Genomic DNA, 20,173 nt, shown 5'->3' with positions numbered 1-20,173 from the left:
CCTCCCCCAGGGAAATCACTTTAAAAGGGCCTAATGGAACTATGTCCTCCTCTCTTCCTCTCTCTCCTCCCTCCCTCTCTCTCTTTCCTTTTTTTTATTAGCATTTGTGGAATTTATTCCCAAACTCTCCTAATCTTCCGTACACAACCATTTGATTTGCATAACCCAACCCCCTCTCATAAAAACTGGCTGCTAGTTTAATTAAAAAATGTAAATTTGCTGTCATCTCGGGGCCTGGTGAATTAGGACGACATCGGCATTTTTTATTGCTAAAGACGTCCAGATTGATCCAGCCCTTGGCTGAACTATGGTGAGGGAAAAGGGGTCTACATGGCCCCTGAGGGTCTTGAGGTCCTGCTGTCCCCTCCTGAGAAGCCTTGGTTCTCCCACCACCACTTATGGCCAGAGTGCTTCAGGATCTAGACCTGTCCGAGGCTGGAGGAGGTGATGTTAATCCATGATCCAATGCTTATTGGGTCCCTGGTGCCAACAACGCTTTGGGGCCTGTGCCTCCAGCCTTGTACTGTGCTAGAGAGGTCCTCAGTGGAAGCTGCCCATGGTCCCTCAAAAGAAGAGAGCCTCTTACAGCACCAGCAATGAGCCCTGACCAAAAATGAGGCCCCTGGCCCTGGCTGTGTCCAGGAGAATATTCCGAAGGTAGACGGAAGATCAGCATGGAGTTAGCCCAGACACAAGCTCTGAGGGGAATCTCAGAGTTCCCACCTGCTTCCCTTTTTTAGTGAAGAGGGGAAAAAGCTGCTTTTCTTTCGAAGTTTTGAGATTAAGTGAAACTTCCAAGTTCAAAGAAAAGGCTGAGATGGTATCACCAGATGACTCCTCCAGGAAACAGCCAGTACTTTGACACCCTGGACCTCCCCTCACTGAGTGGCCAGAGTCCAGCGTGGGTCCTGCTGGGAGTGCCCTGCTCTAGCTACTGGAGGGACCAGATGACCTCAGTGGCCCTTCTAGCTTCTAGGAAAAGTTTCCAGAGCCTGTCCCCGGAGTGCTGGGAGAAATGTCTCCCTAGGGCCCAGGAGAGATGCTACTGAAGGTTCTGCAACTGCAGGCTCAAGAGGCCCTCTCTCTAGTCGGGGACACCCTACAGAAGGGCTCTGGAGTTGTGCCCTCACAGCAGACGAGGAGGGACTGGGTTGGTGTAGGGCAGGAGGACGGACGCCAGCTCCAGCTGGCACCCAGGTTATGAAGAGGAAGACCAAGAGGGCCTGCCTTCCAGCTGAGTAATGCCTGGGTCCCATGTGCCCGCCCACAAGCAGAGGCTCGCCTGTCCTAGGTAGGGGGTGGTGCCTTACCACCTGGCCTGTCTGTAAGGTCTACTCTTGGCTGGGATGGGTGGGGGCCCCATTTCCGGAGAAAGGAGGTGGGACCCGAGAAGGAGGCGATGAGACACCTGATTAGAGGTGGGGGTGGCTGCTTCTCTGTGGGAGTGGAGGGCAGGGAGGGGCAGGGTGGCAGGAGTGGCCTTAGACACCTTCACCACTTTGCCCAGCAGGGGGTGTCACGCCCTACCTGGGCACAGAGGTCCTGAGGACCTCCACATCAGATTCGCCAAGATCATACCTGGCTGGACATAGTCTTAAAACTCTGTGAACAACTCCTTCCCCCACAAAGACACACCCTCTTCCCAAAGCAGGCCACCAATGTCACCCACCCTGGGCCCCCCAGTGCTGCCTCCTTCCCTCTCTGCCCACTCCTCTTTGACCTCAGGAAGTCAAATGTCAGCTTGTGGGTCCCAAGGGGCAATGCCATGAACTTGGGCCCACTATAAACAACAACTCTAACAGCCACCAATAACACCTATACTTCTATAAATGAAACAGAAGGGTTCAGAGATCGGTCTCAATGAATTGTCACCCTATTACTGACTTCTTTTAAAAACATTTAGGAAAAAGACAGCTGCTTTTGTCAGCCTAGGATCTGAGGGTCCTGGTCAAATCTGGTTTCAATCGAGAGGGCTAATGGGAAGCCTGATGAGCTTACGGTAAACCGTACTCTGGACTCAGGCTGGAACCCCAGATCGGGAGAGAAATATTGAATAAAATTAGATTAAAATCAATAAAACACCAAAATCTCAGTATAAACTCTGTCCCAGGCCAACATCATGCTATCTGGAACCCTAGCCTAGGCGCCATCCTAGGCCCCCCAAAACCCAGACGTCCAAAGTTAGTAGTTTGTCTGGTCTACCCCCTCCCAGGGTGGGGGCTAAAAAGGGGGATGGGAGAGAGCCCTGGGCCCCTCACTTTGAACTAACAGCAGCCTCATCCCACGGATTCTCAGGTGAAAAATACTCATTAGCCATAATAAGCAGCTTGATCATCCGACACAGCCTTGTCCCAAATAAATTAAATTCCTTTACCTTGAGACAGTCGCCCCGAAACCAGACTAACCACCTTTCCCAACAGGACGCTGCTTTCAAAAACTAAACCACCCCCCACTAAAAAAATAAAAACACACACCCCACAGCCAGACACACAGAGATCTTTGCAAGAGAAAAAAAAAAAAAAAAAAACAGAAAAAACACGGAGGCATTCAAAAAACACGGAGAACAAAAACCCCCACAAAAAACCCCTAAATCCTCTCTCTCTGGGTGCCCCCCAGCTCCTTCTCCCCTCGTTCTTTCATAATGACAAGCATCAAATTAGTCACAGTCACTAGGCAAGTAACAAATACCAACAACAATATCATCAGAAGCCTCGCGATCCAGAAACCAGGGCGAGAAGCGCAGCCGGCACCGGACCCTCTCCCGGCCAGCCCCCACCCCCTGCTCAGCTGCTACCTCATTGGGCTAAAAATAATAACTTCCGTAAAAGAACCGAAAGAAAAGTGAAAGAGCCTCCCTGGTTCCCACCGGCCGGTACCTGTACCAAGATCCATTCTCCTCTCTTTGGTCCCAAACTCTTCGAGGAACGCCAAAAAAAGAAAAGGAAAGAAAAAAAATCTGTTTAGTCTCTCGCCGTGGCCCCCACTCCGCAGCCCGGCCCCCCTCCTCCGGCCGCCGCACCCCCATCGAGGGGCACACGAGTCCCCGGGACCGGGGGAGAAACGAGCGGGGGCACCCGGCAGGGAGAGCGAAAGTTTCTCCCTCCCTCCGCGCTCGCTCTCACGCGCCGGCATTGCACACTCGAAGCAGCTCGTCTCTGCTCTCGAGTTTATTAAACTAAAAGAGAAACTATTTATAGCCGCGGCCCGGGTCGGGGGGCCCGGCCGGCCCGCCAGGCCGAGGGGCGCCCCCGCCGCGCCCGGCCCCGCTCCCGCCGCCCCGCCCGCCCGCGCCGGGGTCGGAGCCCGAGGCGGCGCCCCCTGCCCTCCCCCGCCCCACTCCGGTACTCACCATAGTCGGAGAGTCGAAAGCCGAATTCACTTAAATAATCAACTTTCATAATACTTAATTAATGCCTAATTGCAACTGATTACTCCCCGAATAACAAGTTGTTTTAAAGCCCTGATGTCATTGCTCCTGACGGTAACACTCAGGGTAACAGTTTGGCAGGAGGGAGCGGGCGGGCGGGAGCGGCCGGGGGCGCTGCCAGGCGCCGAGGTGATTGGCAGGGCGGCCGCGGCGCCGCCTCCTCCGGGCCGGGCCCGCGCCGCCCCGGCAGGTGAAAGAGCAGAGCTCGGCCCGCCCGCGCGCGCCTGCCCGCCCGCCCGCCCGCCGGGATGCCGGAGTGAATGGGCTCGCGCTCGCCCGCCCGGCTCCCTCACGCGCGCGCCCCCGCCCCACTCCCTCACACACGCGCGCCCTGCGCTCGCTCTCACGCGCGCGCGCCCCCGCCCTCGCTCCCTCACACGCACGCGCGCCCTCAGCGCACCGGCCCGGGCGGCCGGCCTTATTGGCTCAGTGATTCCCCAAACCTTCCGAGCAGAGAGGCGGGGACTCGGCGCCCGAGGCCGGGCCGGCCGGGCGGGGGCGCGACGGCCGAAGCGGGGCCGGGCGGACGGCGCTCGCGCCCCGCGCCAACTCCGGCCGGACGCCGGCGGGCGCGCGCCCGCATGGCTCCCCTCTGCGCTCGGGCCCCGCGAGCGCGACTCGACGGCGGCCGCGCGCGGACTCGCTCACAGGCGCCGGCCGGCCGAGGGCTGGCGGCGCGTGCGGCCGCGCAAACTTTTCCGCGGGGGCGGGCGCAGGTGTGAGCGCAGCGGAGCCGAGCCGCGCGCCCCCGTGCTCCCCGTCAGGCGCCCCCGGGCTCGCGGGGTTGGGGTACCAGGGCCCGTCATACGCCGATCTCCTCCCGGTGGTGGTGGTGGTGGTGGTGGCGGCGCTTTTTCAGTTTGAAGGAGAAAAGACGCCCGGGCGGCGGCCTGGCGCTGCCCCGCTCCCCGGGCCGCTGCGGGCTTCAGGAGAGTGCGGGGAGCCCCGGCTTCCGCCGCTCCGGTTTGGCTTTGCCTTTCCCTGGGCGCTGGCGCCCTCCCCGCCGGGCCGACCCTGGCCCCCGCACGCCCCTGCTCTCCCGCCGTTCTCCTCCTCCTGCCCGCAGTTCACCCCAGCCCCGCGCCTGCTTCCACCCTCACCCCGACGGCAGCCTGTCCCCCAAGCGCCCCCACCACAGATCCGCGCCCTCACTTGGGCTTCCTTCCCGCCCTCCTGTCTTTGCTGCGCCCCACGAAGGGTCCTGGCAGACGGCAAGGCACCCCTCAACCAAGGGGCCAACGTCCTGCCACCTGCCCCTCCGACAGCGACAAGGGCCGCATTCCCTGCCTGCCGGCTCATCGCGGGACCACGGCGCCTCCTCCTCTCCTTGCTGCTCCTCCTTCTCCCCCAGAGAAAGCGCTCTGGTGGCTCTCCGTCCCCAGACGTCCCTGCTGCGGGTAGCCATGTTGAAATTCCTTAAATTTTAGTGACCCAAGTTACCCACTGGGGGTGTATGTCAAGGAATGAGGCAGCCAGGCCGGCGGGAACGTGGGCAGTTTTGCTGCTGAAGTACCTGGAGCTGTCACTAGCTCTCCCTCTGTCCCTTCTGTGCCCACTCGGCCGCCTTCCTCCCCTCCCTGGAGTCAGCGGAGGCCACAGGCCTTCACTCAGGGGAGAACAGGACGGGGCTCTCGCTGGGCTTGGGGCCGCATTCAGCAAAATGGTGCTGGCCTATTTTTGCAATATTTGTATTTTGCAAAGGGAGGGGTCCAAGGAGGCCTCCAGGCAAAGAAGTCAGGCAGTTAAGAATCTACTCTTTCTCCCACCTTCCCCTTGTTCTTCTTCTTTTTCTTGATTGCTCTTTCCTCCCAAATGACCTCACGAGAAGGTAAGCATCCCTTCCCTCTTCAACTGCCAGGCCCGATGCCTTCCTGGCAACCCCCATTCCTAGCTGTCACACAACCCTCCACTCTTCAGGCCGGCCCCATCCCTATGTAAGAAGAGTAGCTGGAGAGGCCTAGAAGCTTCACTGAGCGTCCCTTACCCCTAAAACCCTGAATAAGGGAGCAGAGCTCCTTAAACCAAGCCTTGTGCTACCCAGAGGCTGGTACAACTGCTGGCACAGGGCAACCAGGCAGAGGGGACCATGAGCTTCTGCTCCCCACACAGGATCTCAGAGAGGCATCTCTGCGTCCAAATCTGCTCTGGGGTACACACATGCCTCTGGGGATTCCCACCCATGACTCCCCAAAGCAAGGCTTACAGCTTTGGGCTGTAATAACAGGCAATCAATCCCAAACCCCAGTCCTTAGTGTCTGCTTCCCCATCTGGGCAACTGGGCCTGAAGACATAGGGGTGGAAAGGTGATATCTGGGTGCATTTGAGGATGTCCACATGTATGGGGAGCTCCCTGCATACGTGACCCACATGGCCAGCTGGCTGCCTCGGAATGTCCTCTGGGCTTCTGCTGATGGTGGTCAGGGCATGGGAGGGCATGCCTTCCAGTTACCTAGGCAAGGCCAACTGGATTGGCTGCACAGTAACTTTGGGGCCTCTGGTGGACAAAAGCTGGAGAGGAATGGCTGAAGGGACAGAGCTAAGATTGCTGGAAGGAAGCAGACAGGGCTAGCTCAAGGGTCCCACCAAGCGCAGTCATGGTGGAGGGAGGTGTGGGCTGCCTGGAGAGCCTCTGCTCGGCCACGAGCAGGGCCACATCAGCCACTGAAGGTTTAAGAGGCCCTGCCCAAGAGTGAGGGGGCTTCGTGGAGGGGAACAGGCGAGAGAGGCGCAGAAAATGAGGCCATCTTGGTGTTATGATTTGAGACGGTCAGAGAAGAAAGCTGAGGCATGGAGCTCATGGGGTATAAGTCAGGGGCTGTGTAGTGGAGCGGTCCCCAGATTTCTCTCTTTCTCTTTGGGCGTGTGCTCTTATGAACAGGAGAGGCCCAGAACTCTGGCATCTCTGAGGCTATGGCCCATTTTTGCCTCAAGTACCCTGATGTGGTGACACCTCTTAGACACTGAGGCCAGGCCACAGTGAGGACATTTGTGCCTGAGACCTGGGGGACAGAAAGCCCAATGCCACAATTCCTCCTGGTCTCGAGGCCTTGGGCCCAGAGCCACTAGCTCCTCCTTTCCCCACCTCTCCCCCAAGAGAAAAAGTGGAGACCTGCACACAATCCCACCCATCAGGCCCCTCACATGAGCCCAGGGAAAACCATCAGCTCTCCCCAGGCAAGCTTCCCCCAGTTTGCCCACTCATCCTCTCTCCCTCCCGAGCCTGGGGCCTTCTCACTCACCAGCCTGTTTACACACCAGGTATCTCATGCTTTATCTGCTCTCATTTTGAATTTGTGACTTTCACATAAACTTGAACAAAGCTCCTTTTGTTCCTGCACTCCACCCCAGGATCCCAATAAACTGGTTCCCTCTGAGGCGACTGGGCCAGCGCACAGAAGCCTTGGCCAAAGGACTGTGTGTGCATGTGAACAAGCATGTTCGCACCTGCGAGGGAGTCCGTGTGCTTGCGTGTGAGTGCACTCCCCAGGCTAACAGAGGGAGGGGGTCAGGGAGAGTGGCGAGCAAGTCAAGTGTGGACGGGAAGCATAGTGGGGACGCAGGGCAGAGACCAGACACCGTGGCATGGGGAAGGGGTAGTCGGCCAGCAGGGCACGCCATAGTGTCGGGGCAGGAGGTAAACAGGGGCAAAGAAGGAACAAAGGGCAGAGGGGAGCAGCAAAGTGGGTGGCGGAGCAAGGGGCTGAGGCCAGGCTCAAGCCAAGTGTAAGGCAGATACAGGGATTGCATTATGGCGGGATCGGGGCTGGCACAGCCGCACGCTCGGCCCCGTAATCCTGTTAGCCAGCAATCTCCATTCCGAAAGAGCTTCATTTCTTTGTGAATATTTGTAAACTAGATATCTAATGGAAAATTATAGGAAAATTATAGTGAAATTCATGACGGAGAAATCCGATTATCCCTAATTCAATTATGCCATCTTAGCCCACACAGCACATTTCCCATTTTTTTCCCATAAATACCGATGCCAGGGGTCCCGGTAATCAAATAAAATTGAAAATCATCTTCCCATTAAATTCAATTAGCCGCAATTTCTAAAGCCTATCAGAGATTTTAATTACTAAATTATAAAATTCTCCAATGCTAAATTGAAACCAAAAAAATTGCACATCCTTATATTTCAGAGAAAAAAAGGGGGCCAGCCAAATCCTTGAAAAATGCCCTCCTCTCTGTGCCCAGCTCCAAAGCAGATTCCCCACCTGAAAGGACCTCACATTGCTGCCTACTTGCTGGGTTGGGGACGAAGCCAGGGGCCAGAAGAGAGGGCCCCATCAGGGGAGGGGCTGAGGCATATTAATTTAGCAGGGGGGCAAACCACACCTCCAACCCCAAGCTGCTTGGGGCTGGGCTGGCCCCTAGAGAGGATCCACCCTCCTCACTGGCTGTCCTGGCTACTGAGATGCCCTCCATTCTCTCCCCCCTCAAGAGGTCTATAATGGCCACCTTGTTGGCCCATGGACCAGGCTTGGGCTGAGGTCACAGCTTGGCCTCAGGGCTCTGCATGGTTCTGGGGCAGCAGAGCAGAGGCAGCCAGCTTCTTACCCAAGCACCAGCTCTTCAGCCACCCCCCTGGGTCCCTAGACAGCCTGGGCTGGGTCGGAAGTGGGAGTAGGACAGAGGCCAGTGTTGAGGGTGGACAGATATCACAGGATGGCTCTGGGGCCCCAAGTCGTCTCCAGAGCATTCCCAGGGGCCATGAGTCCTGGCAGCGTCCCAGCCTCCTGGGAGAAGAGCTGGGGATCAACATGGCCCAACTCTGGCGTCTCTCTGCACTTCCAGCTCATTCTCTGTTCTCCCTACCTTCCTCGGGGAAGCTGCCAGCCCTCAACTGGCCAGAAGGCCTGCCCTTGCCCCATGGGAGAGCTCATTCTCTCACCCCATCTCCTTTTAGGGAAGTGCTGGCCAGAACCCCAACAGCAGCCCTCCTTTCTCACCCCCCGCAGGCCACTTACCCCACTCTAAAGGCTGTGCTGGGAGTCAGAAGAGCCTAGGGAGGTGGCATCGGTGGTGGCATAAAGGGACCCTAGGTCTGAAACCCCAGTTAGGTGGCTGGGTGGGCAGCTGACAGGCCTGGCAGTTTCAGGGCAGCCAGCAGCAGAGTTACCGGCAGCCCAGCACCCAGGGAGCAGGGAGCAGGTTTAATTTGCCAGGCAGTCAGGAGTGCCAGCAGGGGAGGCACCCGCAAACAAAACAAAAACAAAAAAGTTAATTATCTTTGGCTTTTTCTTAATAAATATCCAAACTGGCCCGGCCGGATCCTCCGCTTTGGAGGGAGAGAGAAGAAGGAGGAAAAAACCCCAAACCAAACCCAGCAGACTCAGTCTCTCCTGTCTCCCTTTCCCTTTGTCTCTGCTCCTCATATTTATCTCTTATCAGAGGCAGAAACAGTTTCACATTAATTCCCAAATTTTGCAAGTCCAAGAGTGTGGCCACAAAAGTTGGTTGGTTTTTTTTCGTTTTTGGGGTGGGAAAGTGGGAGTGTGAAGAAGAAAGGGGCAGCTGAGAAGAAAAAGGATGAGACGACAGGACAGAAGCAAGAGAGTCAGAGAGGATGGAAGGAAAGGGACAGCGTGATGCAGGGAACTGAGCTGGTCCTGTGGCCCCATGGGCTTGGCCCAGCCTGTGGCCCCAACCTGGGCAGGACCTGTTCTGGAATGTTGTGCTGGCATTTTGTTTCGGTTACAATTATCAGTTACAGGAGATAGGGGGATTTCTCATTTTGAAACTCCAAAACCAGCTACATCTCATTGGCTACTTAAGCGTCCCCATTGCTGCTGGTTCCTGTGCCAACCCTCCCTCCAGGAGCTTGGCTGGGGAAGGAGGGAGGCTGGCTGTCCTTCCGAGGGGTGTGAGATTTTTCTGTATGGAATCGCAAGTGTACCTGGAGAGAGAGATGCATGTTGCCAGCTGGGTCTATGTGTTTGCATGGTGCTCATACACGCCTGAGCCCATGCTGTTAGAAATATGTGGCTGGGCACATGGGAGGGACAGCCAGGACATCAGGCAGTCCCTCATGGAGCACCAGCTCTGGAGTCCCACTACTTCAGTTCAAACCCCAGCTCTATCACTCACTGGCTGTGCAAACTTAATCAAGTCACTGACCCTCTCTGAGCCACCATTTTCTCAGCATCAAAGGGAATAATAATTAGTGATTGCCTAGGGCAGAGGGTGGGGGGAATGGAGAGTGACTGCTAATGAATACAGGGTTTCTTTCTGGGGTAATGAAAATATTCTAAAATTAGATAGTGGTGATGGTTGCACAACCTTGTAAATATACTAAAAACCACTGAATTGTACACTTGGCATGTGAATTATATCTCAATAAAGTGGTTATAAAGAAGCAGGGACGAAAAGGAGGAATAATAGCACTTACTGCGCAGAGTTGTCATAAGGGCCTAGCACATAGCCTGGCACAGAGTAAACGCTCAATCAGGATTACCAGTTAATATGGATCTGGGCGGGTGGGTTGGCATCCTGGGGCCTGGGCTGGTATTCCTGAATGTATACTGCTGGGTGCTTACAAATGTTTACCTGGGTCCCTGGTGCTGGGCCAGCAGGTTGTCAAGCACCACCCCCTCCGGACCCCCAATACTTGATCGAGGCTCCTGGGTGGCTGCTCCCTGGCAGGGATGGGAGAGTGCATGGCCCTCCTCCTGCCTCCCTGCCCGGGTCCCTGGAGAGGAGGCTGCCCACTGTGGCAGGCAGACTCTGCCGTTCACTCTCCCCGTCTCACAGAACACTCATATTTTCCATGTGCAGCAGACCGTGAATTCACCTTCATACTAGTTACAGGGTTATTTAGCTTCTCCTGACACTGACAATCACCAAACTTTAATTCGCTGCTTGGCTTCTCCCTGCTGTGCCCTCTGCCCACCCCCAAAATTCCTGGGAGAGGATAGGAAGAACCTAGGTCCGGCCCCCTCTTGCCAAAGCTTGCCCTTCAGAGTGATGGAGTGATGGCTGGGGTGGGGGTGGGGGGGGGGGTCAGAAGGAAAAGATGATGGGCAGAGGGCAGGGGAGAGAAGAAGTACCACCAGGGCTAAGGGGAGCTTCCATCCTGCTCCTCCAGCCTGACACTAATGTATTCAACCCGACATCCATCCTGTTGTGAATGAAGACTCACTGACTGGGCTGTGGGTCTGAGGGCTAGCAGCCGCAGCCAGGACCTACGGGGCCAGGACTCGCTGAGCTCCCAGGACCAGGCAGCTGGCATGGGCTGGCTCCTTTGCCTGATGCTGGACGAACAGGTGCCCATCTGGGAACCCACCCAAGGGAGCCCATTCTTACCAACCTGAGAAGCCAGATCTCATTTTCTCCTGCCACCCCACCCCCACTCCCATGCCAGGCCAAGCCATCCCGCCCCACAGAGGATTCTATCCAGCCTATCGCCCTGTCACCTGTATCAAGTCTCTCTCCCTTTGACGAAGGCAGGTGGGTCTGCTCAAAGCTACTGCCAAACATCAGATTTCAGGAAGCAGAGACTCTGAGACATCTCCCACCAAGCACCTGAATCGCACAATCCCAGGATCAATGCGGGAGACAGGGTCCAAACCAGGTGTTCGAAGGCCCACTTCCTCACCCACTGAGAGAGCGGCTGTGGCCTCAAGCACCCACGGCCAGCCCTAGCGCAGTCTTTGTCTTTCTTCCCTTGACTTCAGCAGATCCCCTTCTTTCTGTCTCCCCTGTGCTGCCACACCCTTTCCAGAGTGGGCCCACCTTCCAGAAGGTCCTCAGAGGCCTCTGTTTGGTTCAGAGGCCAGACAAGCCCAGAGATCTCAGACTCTTCCTCTTAGCCACCCTCTGCCTCCTGAAGTGGTCACCATCATCTCTCCCCAAAGCCTCCCAGGCAAGTGAGGGAGCTACGGTTTGCTCAGAGAACCATCTGGTGAAACCAGGAAACTCTTTTATTCCCCAAATCCAAGCTGGCTGCATCAGCCACTCATTAGGCAGAGAGTCCCAGGAGCAGAAAGCTGAGCCGAGAGGACTCACGAAGACCAGAGGCCTAGCAAGGACCTGGGCCAGGGGGCTTGGAAAAGCAGAAGCAGGGCTGTGGGCAGCGCCGGGAGGAAGGGAGAGGCAGGGAAATCCATTGGAGGGTCCAAGCTGTCTGCTTCCTCCCAGCCCCATTTCACTACCTGACCCCTGCCGGTGGGGGAAGTGGCCATGGTGGCCCGGGCAAGAGAGATGTCAATGGGACCGACAGCAGAGATGGGAGAAGGGGCTTGTTGACTGCAAACTGTCCATTATGGCTCAGATTATAAGCATATTGCGCAGGGCTCTCTGCACGATGCCGAGGAAATCCAATACGCTGAAAGGTTAATGCAATCAATTAGGGTGACAAGGAAGTAAAGTAAAGCCTTCAGAGTAGATGAAAAGGAGAGAGAGAGAGCGAGAGAGCGCCATGGAGTTGGGGGTGGCAGTATGGGTGGTGGGAAGGCAAGGAGGAAGAGAAACTAGTGGGATGCAGAGAGAAGGCTTGGAAAAGATAACAGAGATATACCAAAGGCCAGGAGCCCATGAAAAGAGGACAGTAAGAGACGGCAGCAGAAGCAGCAGGAGACGGTGGCCAGGGAACTGTGCAGGGACACAGTTCTCATCTCAGACCTCTGACTGCTGCACAGCTTCATTTTCCTTCCCCCTTCCTCCTTCCTCCTCCCTGCCAGCCTTTCCTCTAGGGCCTGGAGCCTGGCTCCCAGATTAGCTCACAGCACTGGTAATGTGTCAGAGCAGCCTTGGTACCTGCCCCTATGCAGAGCGAGTGCCCACCTGGTAACCTCCATGGCCTTCTCAGCCAGAACTGCGGCCTGGATCCCACCTCCCCTAGAATGGGCCAAGTTCAGACCCAGACTCTTCCCTTGGCCTGCTTCACTCTCAGCAGCACCCATGAACACAACCTTCACAGTTTTCCCCCAAGCATCCTAGTTCCTCTTGCAACAAACCTGCCAACAGAGAGCGTGGTGGTCAGGACTCCCTTTTACAGATAGAGAAACTGGTGCTCAGAGAGCTTATACAACTGCCCAGGGATGTGGAGGACCCAGGACTGATCTGAGAACTCCGAGGACCCCCAGTCACTACCCATGGGGCATTTTCTTCCATGGCGCCCACTGGAGAGAGGGGCCTCACCTTCTCCAAGAAGGCAGACTCAGAGGTCCGGGGACAGGGGTAGGGATCTCAGTGGGACCTGCCCAGGGATGGCTGCTACCTCTGACATGTATGGGGGAGACCCAGGCTCTGGGAGGTGAAAAGGAATGAGAGAAGGAGGGAACACAGCCACTTCCTACCTGACAGGCCCCAGGCTAGACACCTTCAGCTACATTAACTCACTCACTTGTCAGATAACTCTGCAAAGTAGATATTCTTCTGCTCACCTGACAGAAGAGGAAACTGTAGATCTGAGAACGTGCTAAAGGCCACAGGACAGAGATGCAGGGCTCCGGAGAAGCTGGGAACAAGAGCTCTGAGGAAACAGTGGCTGTCGAGGGGAGGATGAGCTGGGACTTCTAGGTAGGTAGGACTGAGCAAAGGATGAGATCCCAAGAAGAGCAGAGAAGGAGACAGTGGCCCCAAATAGGACTGCAAGCAGTCCGGGGTCCCTCAGAGCAAACCCATGGAAGACAAGAGCACAGGGCAGGAGGATGGTTGTACTTTGTGAATGTACTTAATGCTGGGGACTGTACACTTCACAATGGTTACAATGGTAAATTTCATGTTATATATATTTTCCGCTTGAAAAAAAAAGCAGAGGGCAGGAGCCAGAACCTCCAGAGCAGGAGACAGCAAACTTTAAAGTGCCTTTAAAAGGCCTTTCCTGTAAAGGACCAGAGAGTAAATATTTTAGGCTTTGAGGGCCAAATATTCTTTGTTGTAACTACTCAACTCTGCCATTGCAGAGGGAAAGCAGCCATAACCAATATGCAAATGAGTGGGTGTGGCTGTGTTCCAATAAAACTTTATTTACAAACACAAGCAGTGGGCCAAATTTGGCTGGAGGGCTGTACTTTGCCAAGCCTGGCTCCAGACAATGGAAGCACCTAGGGCTGACTTTCAGGATCCGGGATGCCAGACTCCTTCCCACTGCCTGGGGACAGAGGTATCCAATTTGGACCTTGCCAAGAGGAGGAGGGAAGGGCTGGGCAGAGGTCTCAGGAGAAATGTTCTCATTACCAGCAGAGGGTGGAGAAAAAGAAGGAAAGAGAAAAGAGCTGGCATGGGAAACAGATGTCCAGGAACTGGTCCGTCCCAGCTCCCAACAACCCAAGAAGTCCTTCACTATGTTTCAGATTCTCATGGATGATATGGAGGGATGGAGACATGCAGCTCTCAACATTCTAGGAGTCTCAAGGCCATGAGAGGTGTGAGGCTGTGGCTAAGAGAGGATGGGAGTGGGGCAGTGGGGCCAGGCTGGCCAGAAGGGGCACTAGGGGAGAGAAAGGCGAGGAGAGAGGCCCGGGGAGCAGAGCTGTAACCAGGGTGGTGTTGGCGGCAAAGGGAGGAATCTATGGGCCCCAGCGAGAGCGCAGGGCGCGGGCCGGGTCTGCCCTACACCGGCCGCCTCTGATCACGTTTTCAGGGCCACTGCCCGCCGGCACAGACAATGCTGGGGGAGCCTTTGAAGTCCGAAAGGGATGCCGCGGTGGGAGTCTCACGAATCTCCTCCCTTCCCCCATCCTCCTGTGGGAGGGGGCCAGCAGGACAAAACCCGGAGCCGGTCCCAGCCGGGCCCCCGAAATGCATGAGACAAAGGGAAAACAAACAGGTTTGGAGCCAGGCGCACGGTGCCGTGTCTGTCCCCCGCCCCGCCGAGCACGGATGATGGATGGCTACAGCCAGCCAGCTAGCCCGCCGGGCAGGCCCCGCTATTTACATAACACTGGCGTTCCACCGGTCACCTCTGACACGGCGCTGCCTGAGGCCGAGGCCCGGTGGCCCCAGGTTCCTTGAGCCACCCGGGGACTGAGACAGCCTGTGAAGGCCTGGCCAGGCTAGGGGAGCCCTGGGCCTGGGGAAAGGCAGGACTGCAGCCTCAGGGCCAGAAGCCTCCTCCCTGCTAGCCTCTCAGGGAGGAAGGAGGAGACCACTGGGGGCTGGCAACCTCCTCGGAGAGAGGCAGGGCTGGAGTTCTAGGGCTTTCAAGTCCACAAGGTTCCCCAAGCACAAGCTATAAGCAGAGCTTCCAGGTAGAGCCAGCATCAGCTGCCATAGCCGGCAGATGACGCTGCTGAGGGCTGGGCATGGTACCACTGGGCAGCCAAGTCCTGACACCACAGATGCCCCTTTGCCCTACGCTGCCTTGAACACATTCCATGCCCAAAGTCTGTGATCCACATGTCCCCAGCCCATTTCCAGCCTAAGAGCCAATTTGAGACACTCCTACTGGGGCCATCTTTTCCTGCCAGATTCAAATGGGCAGCTTGGCTCCAATTCCCCGTTTCCATCTTCCTGAGCTTCCCTGGGTGCTCAGCACATCTGGACCCAGTCCAGCGTGACATTTGTACCAGGCGACTGGTCCTCAGTGGGGGCGTGAACACCAGGATCAGGGAGTGGGCTCAGGCCTTACCTCGTAGCGGGTCCTAGAGGCTCCTCTCTTGCAGCAGAGGCGTTACTTCATCCTGGGGAGGGAGAGAGAGGAGCCCTGTTAGTGTTTCAAGGCAGGATGCCCTCCATCCTGCTGTGTGACTAAGGACTCCCTGCTGCCTTATGGGCCAAGGGGCTGATGCTCCAGGGTCAGCCAAGGGAGTGAAAGATACAGACACACTGAGTGGGCACTGATTTTGACCCATTTAAGAATATGCCAACCAGAATTTGAAAATATTCAGGAAGCAGAAGGGGCTGATCACAGCGGAAATATGGTCCTGAGGACACCCTAAACAACCAGAGAAAAGTCAGACCATACTGCACACACCTCCGCAGAGGTAGAGATAAGAGTTTGTGGGTGGGGATGCTCCTGGGGAGCTGCAGTGGCCAAGCTGCAGAGCCTGGGGACAATGACAGAATACAGGAACACCCAGTCCTATACTCTCTTCCCCTGGCCCCCGAAAATAAAAATGACAGATGCCAAGTGTGGACCAGGGGCCACAGCACCAAGAAGCCTCAACTCCCAGGAACAGACTGCCAACAACACCTACCACCCTGGGGTCCTACTGATGAGTCATAACAGCCCATGCTGGGGGCCTACATAGGGAGAGGGAAAATGGTCCAACAATGTAGAGGGTCTTTACATTGCTATTAGTGCAATTTGCCAGGCTCAGGTCCTCCTGCCCAGAGCATGAGTTTGGGGGGCCAGGTTCAAATGAGACAGACTCCTCATGTGGACAGAAAACCCAAGGAGCCCTCTGCCTGCCAACCTGAGCCCAGCTGCCCTCCCCTGAGCCAGGCCCTGCCACCCCACCCCCACCCCCCAGGCCTCAGAACTCTACCCATCCTCAGGAAGGTTTCCTGTTTATTACGTTTTTTTCTCCCCTCTCCTTCATTTGTGGCTTATCAATGATGCAAGAGGAATAACACCAATTTCCTTAGGCTGTGTAATCCCCAAATCAGATTGGGGGGATTGTGAGAGGTGAGGTGACCTTGTACAGGGCTCCCGGAATGCCACCCAGTCCCGCCGCGCCGCCCCCCCTCCTGTTCCCAGGACATATTTAGACAGATAATGCTAATTGTACTTGACACGTCCTCCTAAGAAGGGCTGGGTCCTCTGCCAGCTTTCGCTGCCTTGGCTGGGCTGCCTGAGCGGAGGGTGCCCACAGGGGCAGAGCCCACCCTGCCAGATACAGCGCTCTGGTGGGCATCGGGCAGTTGGGGAGGGCTGCCCCATGGGCTTCTGATGCCCATCTCATCCAGATGGTGAGAAGCTGGTGGTCTGCAGAGAGCTGGGCAGACTGAGATAGGGGGCAGTAGAGAGGAAGGGGGAGCTTTCCTGAGGTGGAAGAGGGCAGAGGTCAGAAGAGTGAAAAGGGACGAAGTCGAAGTCGGAGAGGAAAGCTGGATGAAGTGGAGGTTAAGCAGGGCTGGGCCACGGGGCAAGGAACAGAGACCCCGAGCCTCCACTGAGAGGCGCTGGGCGGACTCGGCTGTCAAAGCTCGCATCCCAGCTAGCCCAGGGACCCAGTGGGGCGTCATCACTGTCCCATCCATCTCACACTCGCCTGCCTGAGATCTCTCAAGGCGCCCTGGCCAGCCTCCCTTGAACCCCCAAAACCCCCCAACTCCACAACTCCAGTATCTCCCTTCTACCACCTTTTTCTCCCCTCCCATCCTCCCTGGCAACTGTGCATTTATTAATTCATGAGGCACTAATTAGTTCTTTGTTTAATTTTGTGTTAAACAGACTGACCGGAATGATAACGACTTGCAGCGCAGTGTTGCCGTCCCCAACCACCCCTGTTTTCTGACAACAAGGGAGTGCGGGAGACCGGAGCGCTGAACCCAAATCCCTCAGCAGTTGCACTTCATTAAGTCAAAATGTGACAAGAAGCTTAGAGAGCAACTTGCAGATCTGATCACACAGAACAATCGGGGAGGAAACTTTCCAGGAGTTGGTCAGGGGTGGAGGAGCGATGGGGAGGGAGAGAGATGCTTACCGCACGGGGACCAAGACGTGAACTGGGGTCCTGTCCCTCATCTGCCCCCAGGGCAGGTAGCCTGGCTGATGGAATAGGGAGGCTGTCTCTGGGTGGGATCTGTGGCACTGGGTGCATTCTGGAACCCCAGTAGGGGACTGAGAAGTTCAACTTCATGTCTCTTTTCTTGCCTGGGTATATTCTCCTGTCTCTCTCTGTCTCTCACTGTTCCTGATGTCTGCCTCTGGCCTGTGTGAGTGATTGGACACATACCCAGGGCCCAGTAGAGAATTAGAAAGCTGCTACAGTTAAGGAAGGATTCTGAAAGGCCAAGGGAGAGGTACAGAGTGGGAAAACACAGAGGAGAGCAGGCACCCCTACACCCAGGAAGGCTGAAGTTAAGTGCAATCCTTCCTGGCCAAAGAAAAAAAAAATGACATGCTCAGGGATCATAGTCAACATACCTACTCTTTGCCAGCTGTCCATCCACCTGTCTACCCACCCACCCATCCATATATCCTATACCCATCCATCTACGCATCTGCCCATCCATCTACCCATCCATCCATCCAATGTTCTTTATCCTAAGTACTCTGAGCCGAAAAGTGAGGACCAAAAGGTTGAGTTCTGTGCAGAGGTACCTGGCAAATGAGAAACAGAACCGGGTCCTGGAGCTTCCGGGCCATGGTGGCTAACTATAGGCAGGCAGCTGAGCTAACAACAGACTTGTGACCTGCTCTCTCCCGTCCACATGAAAAAGCAGCATCTCAGCCCCAGAGGTGTCAAGCTGCTAACCCCATGGGCTCATGGCACAAGTGAGGATAGGTGGAATTGAAATCAAGTCTTGCCCTGTCTAAAGGCAGAGCCCTTGCCCTCTTTATACCTGACTCTAATCTCTAAGATGTGGACAATGTATTGTATGACTGAGAACATGGAAGGGGATGTGAGGAGGCGAATAAGAACAAAAATATACAGAGAAAGTGACAAACAAGAACCCGATTGTGTGCAAAGATCCCATTGCCTTCTTCCCACTGGCCACTGCACCTGGCCTGACCCTCCCTCTGAGAGCCCGCCCAGGCAGCCCACAGGCCAGGGCAGCGAGTCTGTGGGTCAGTCAGCCTTGCCCTGCCTTCCCCTGGCCAGTTCTGAAGCACGGTGGTCTCTCACCCGAGCCTGGTAGCCCTGGGCTGGCTTCTGTTAATTTGCTGTCAGGCTGCCTAAGCAAACCAATTAAAACTAATCATTAATTATAAAAGAGAACGCGAAGAGTAGAAGAGAGAAGAGAGAGTAGAAGACAGAGATGGAAGAAGGAAGAAGGAAAGTGGGATACAGAAGGCAGACCCAGAGGAGCTGCAGGGACCTCTAAGTGGGGGTTGGGGGAGCTGGGAGGGACCAGAAGCTCCTGTGGACACAGGAAGTGCTGGAGTGGAGGGAGGGCAGGAAGGAAGCCAAAGGTGGTAGACAGGGGGCCCGCCATGGGCAAGTGGGTGGAGGAAAAGGCCAAGAGGGGAGGGAAGGGGGAGAGGGAAGGCTGAAATAGCTACTGGGACCCGCATACCAGGACCTGAAGAGGCCTCATCCATCTGCAGTCTCTCTGGCTGGAGCCACCGACTATCCAGGACTTGGCTTCGAAGCGTCTCACCCACTGTTCCCTGGCTCCATATTTATGAGGCTCAGCTGATTATGCAGCACCAAGCCAGGCTCCTCATCCCTGACGTCCCTACCTGCTCCCCAACCCTCTCAGGCCATGGAAACTCAGGGCAGCTGTCGGCTGCCCATCTACCCCCTAATGCTGTCTCCTGCCCCCTTCCCCCATCCTCACACACACCCTCTCCCGGCCGGCCCAGGGCCCTTTCACAGGGGCTGAGGCCATGTCAGCCCGGCAGCTTGAGGAGGGGGGCAGCACAGACAACAAGGGGGAGTGTCATGGAAACGGGCACTTTCCCCCAGAAATATTCTGTTTGGCCTCCTTCCTGCATTGAGGAGCTGTCAGGAGCCTGAGTGAGAGCCACACCACCCCGGGACCAGGCGTGACAAAACCTATTTTCTGCCTCAAATTTGATTGATTAAAAAACTTTTTAGGAAAACCATGTTAAAAGAGGAGGGGAAAAGAGAGAGAGAGAGAGAGGGAGAGAGAGGGAGGGAGAAATAGAAGGGAAAAGAAAGAGAGAATAGAAATCTACTAGGGGAGCGGGGCTGGGATATAAAGGCCACAGGCAGGGGCCAGCAGTTACCCCGGCAATGACGCCAAGGGATGCGTGTCAGTGGGACAGCCGCAGCATAACTAGGCAAAACGGAAAGGTCAAAGGAAACCCGAAAGTTTTACACAGTGCTTAGCAGGACAATGAGGAGCCAAGGGCCCCGCAATCCAGCAGGTGCCAGATCTAGATGAGGCAGCAACAAGAGGGGCTTGCCTGTCTCCACCTAGGGAAAGGAGCCTGGCACCCCGAGGCAGGCGGGGCAGGTGGGGGTGGCCGCCTAGCACCAGGAGTCAGAGCAGGCCTCTGGATTGGCTCTGGGGGTTTCCAAACACAGTCCTGGCTGGAATTTGGCCAGAATCCCAAAAAATTTGTAGAGGGTCAAGAGGGAGAGTCTAGTAGTTGGGGGCAGGAAAGGGGTTCCCCCACCTTGCTCTCTCAAGTCGTGGCTCAGAAATGTTTTTTAATAAATAAATAAATTAAAAAGCAGGAAAGTACCTAGCTGACCTTTCCCGTCCTGCAGCTGGCGAAGCCTTTGCTGGTTCAACATCAGCCTCGGGCCCTCTCCATCTCAGACCTTCCCCACACAGGCCCTTAGTTCCTTTGCCAGATGCTGCCTTGTATGGTCCCCATGGCTGGCTTGTCCTTTCTCTTTTCCCATCTCAGAAAGTGAGATAGGCCTGGCTAGGGGCTTGGATTATGATAGGAGGCCCTGCCTTACTCTTTCAGGGCCCTAGGAGAAGAGCCAGGCTCCCGGCCCTTCCTAAGACCCTATGGGAGGAAGAAACTCCTCCATTTCCCAGAGGCTCTGCCTGACCACTGAAGGAGGAGGTGCCTCAGATCTTCCTGGTGGGACAGTCCTTTTCCTAGGAAGAGAGGTCCTGGTCAGTGGCTGGGTTTGCTCTTCCCCTGTCCAAGGGCTTCGAAGGTCAAGGTGAGGAGGGGTTCTGGCAAAGGAGCTGGCAAGAAGGTTT

General features: G+C 55.9%; 1 protein-coding gene across 8 annotated transcripts in view; it reads right to left on the bottom strand.

Moving 5' to 3' along the window:
* The window catches only part of CASZ1 (castor zinc finger 1), a 150,163-nt gene that overhangs the window by 53,362 nt on the left and 76,628 nt on the right, over positions 1-20,173 (bottom strand). For 4 of the 8 annotated variants that reach the window (XM_070603442.1, XM_070603399.1, XM_070603393.1 and 1 more), the window contains 2 exons: positions 15,003-15,054; positions 2,877-2,915 (listed from right to left, as the gene is read on the bottom strand). In XM_070603442.1, coding sequence (XP_070459543.1) covers positions 2,877-2,892 — 16 coding nt within the window. In that variant the 5' untranslated portion in view covers positions 2,893-2,915; positions 15,003-15,054. Of the gene's footprint in view, positions 1-2,876; positions 2,916-3,349; positions 3,521-15,002; positions 15,055-20,173 lie in introns of those variants that run through there. The other 4 variants (XM_070603407.1, XM_070603416.1, XM_070603386.1 and 1 more) reach the window with 3 other exon arrangements.

The sequence above is a fragment of the Equus przewalskii genome, chromosome 2 (assembly GCF_037783145.1).
Source record: "Equus przewalskii isolate Varuska chromosome 2, EquPr2, whole genome shotgun sequence".
Classification (NCBI taxonomy): domain Eukaryota; kingdom Metazoa; phylum Chordata; class Mammalia; order Perissodactyla; family Equidae; genus Equus; species Equus przewalskii.
This window is presented reverse-complemented; position numbering and strand designations above follow the sequence as displayed.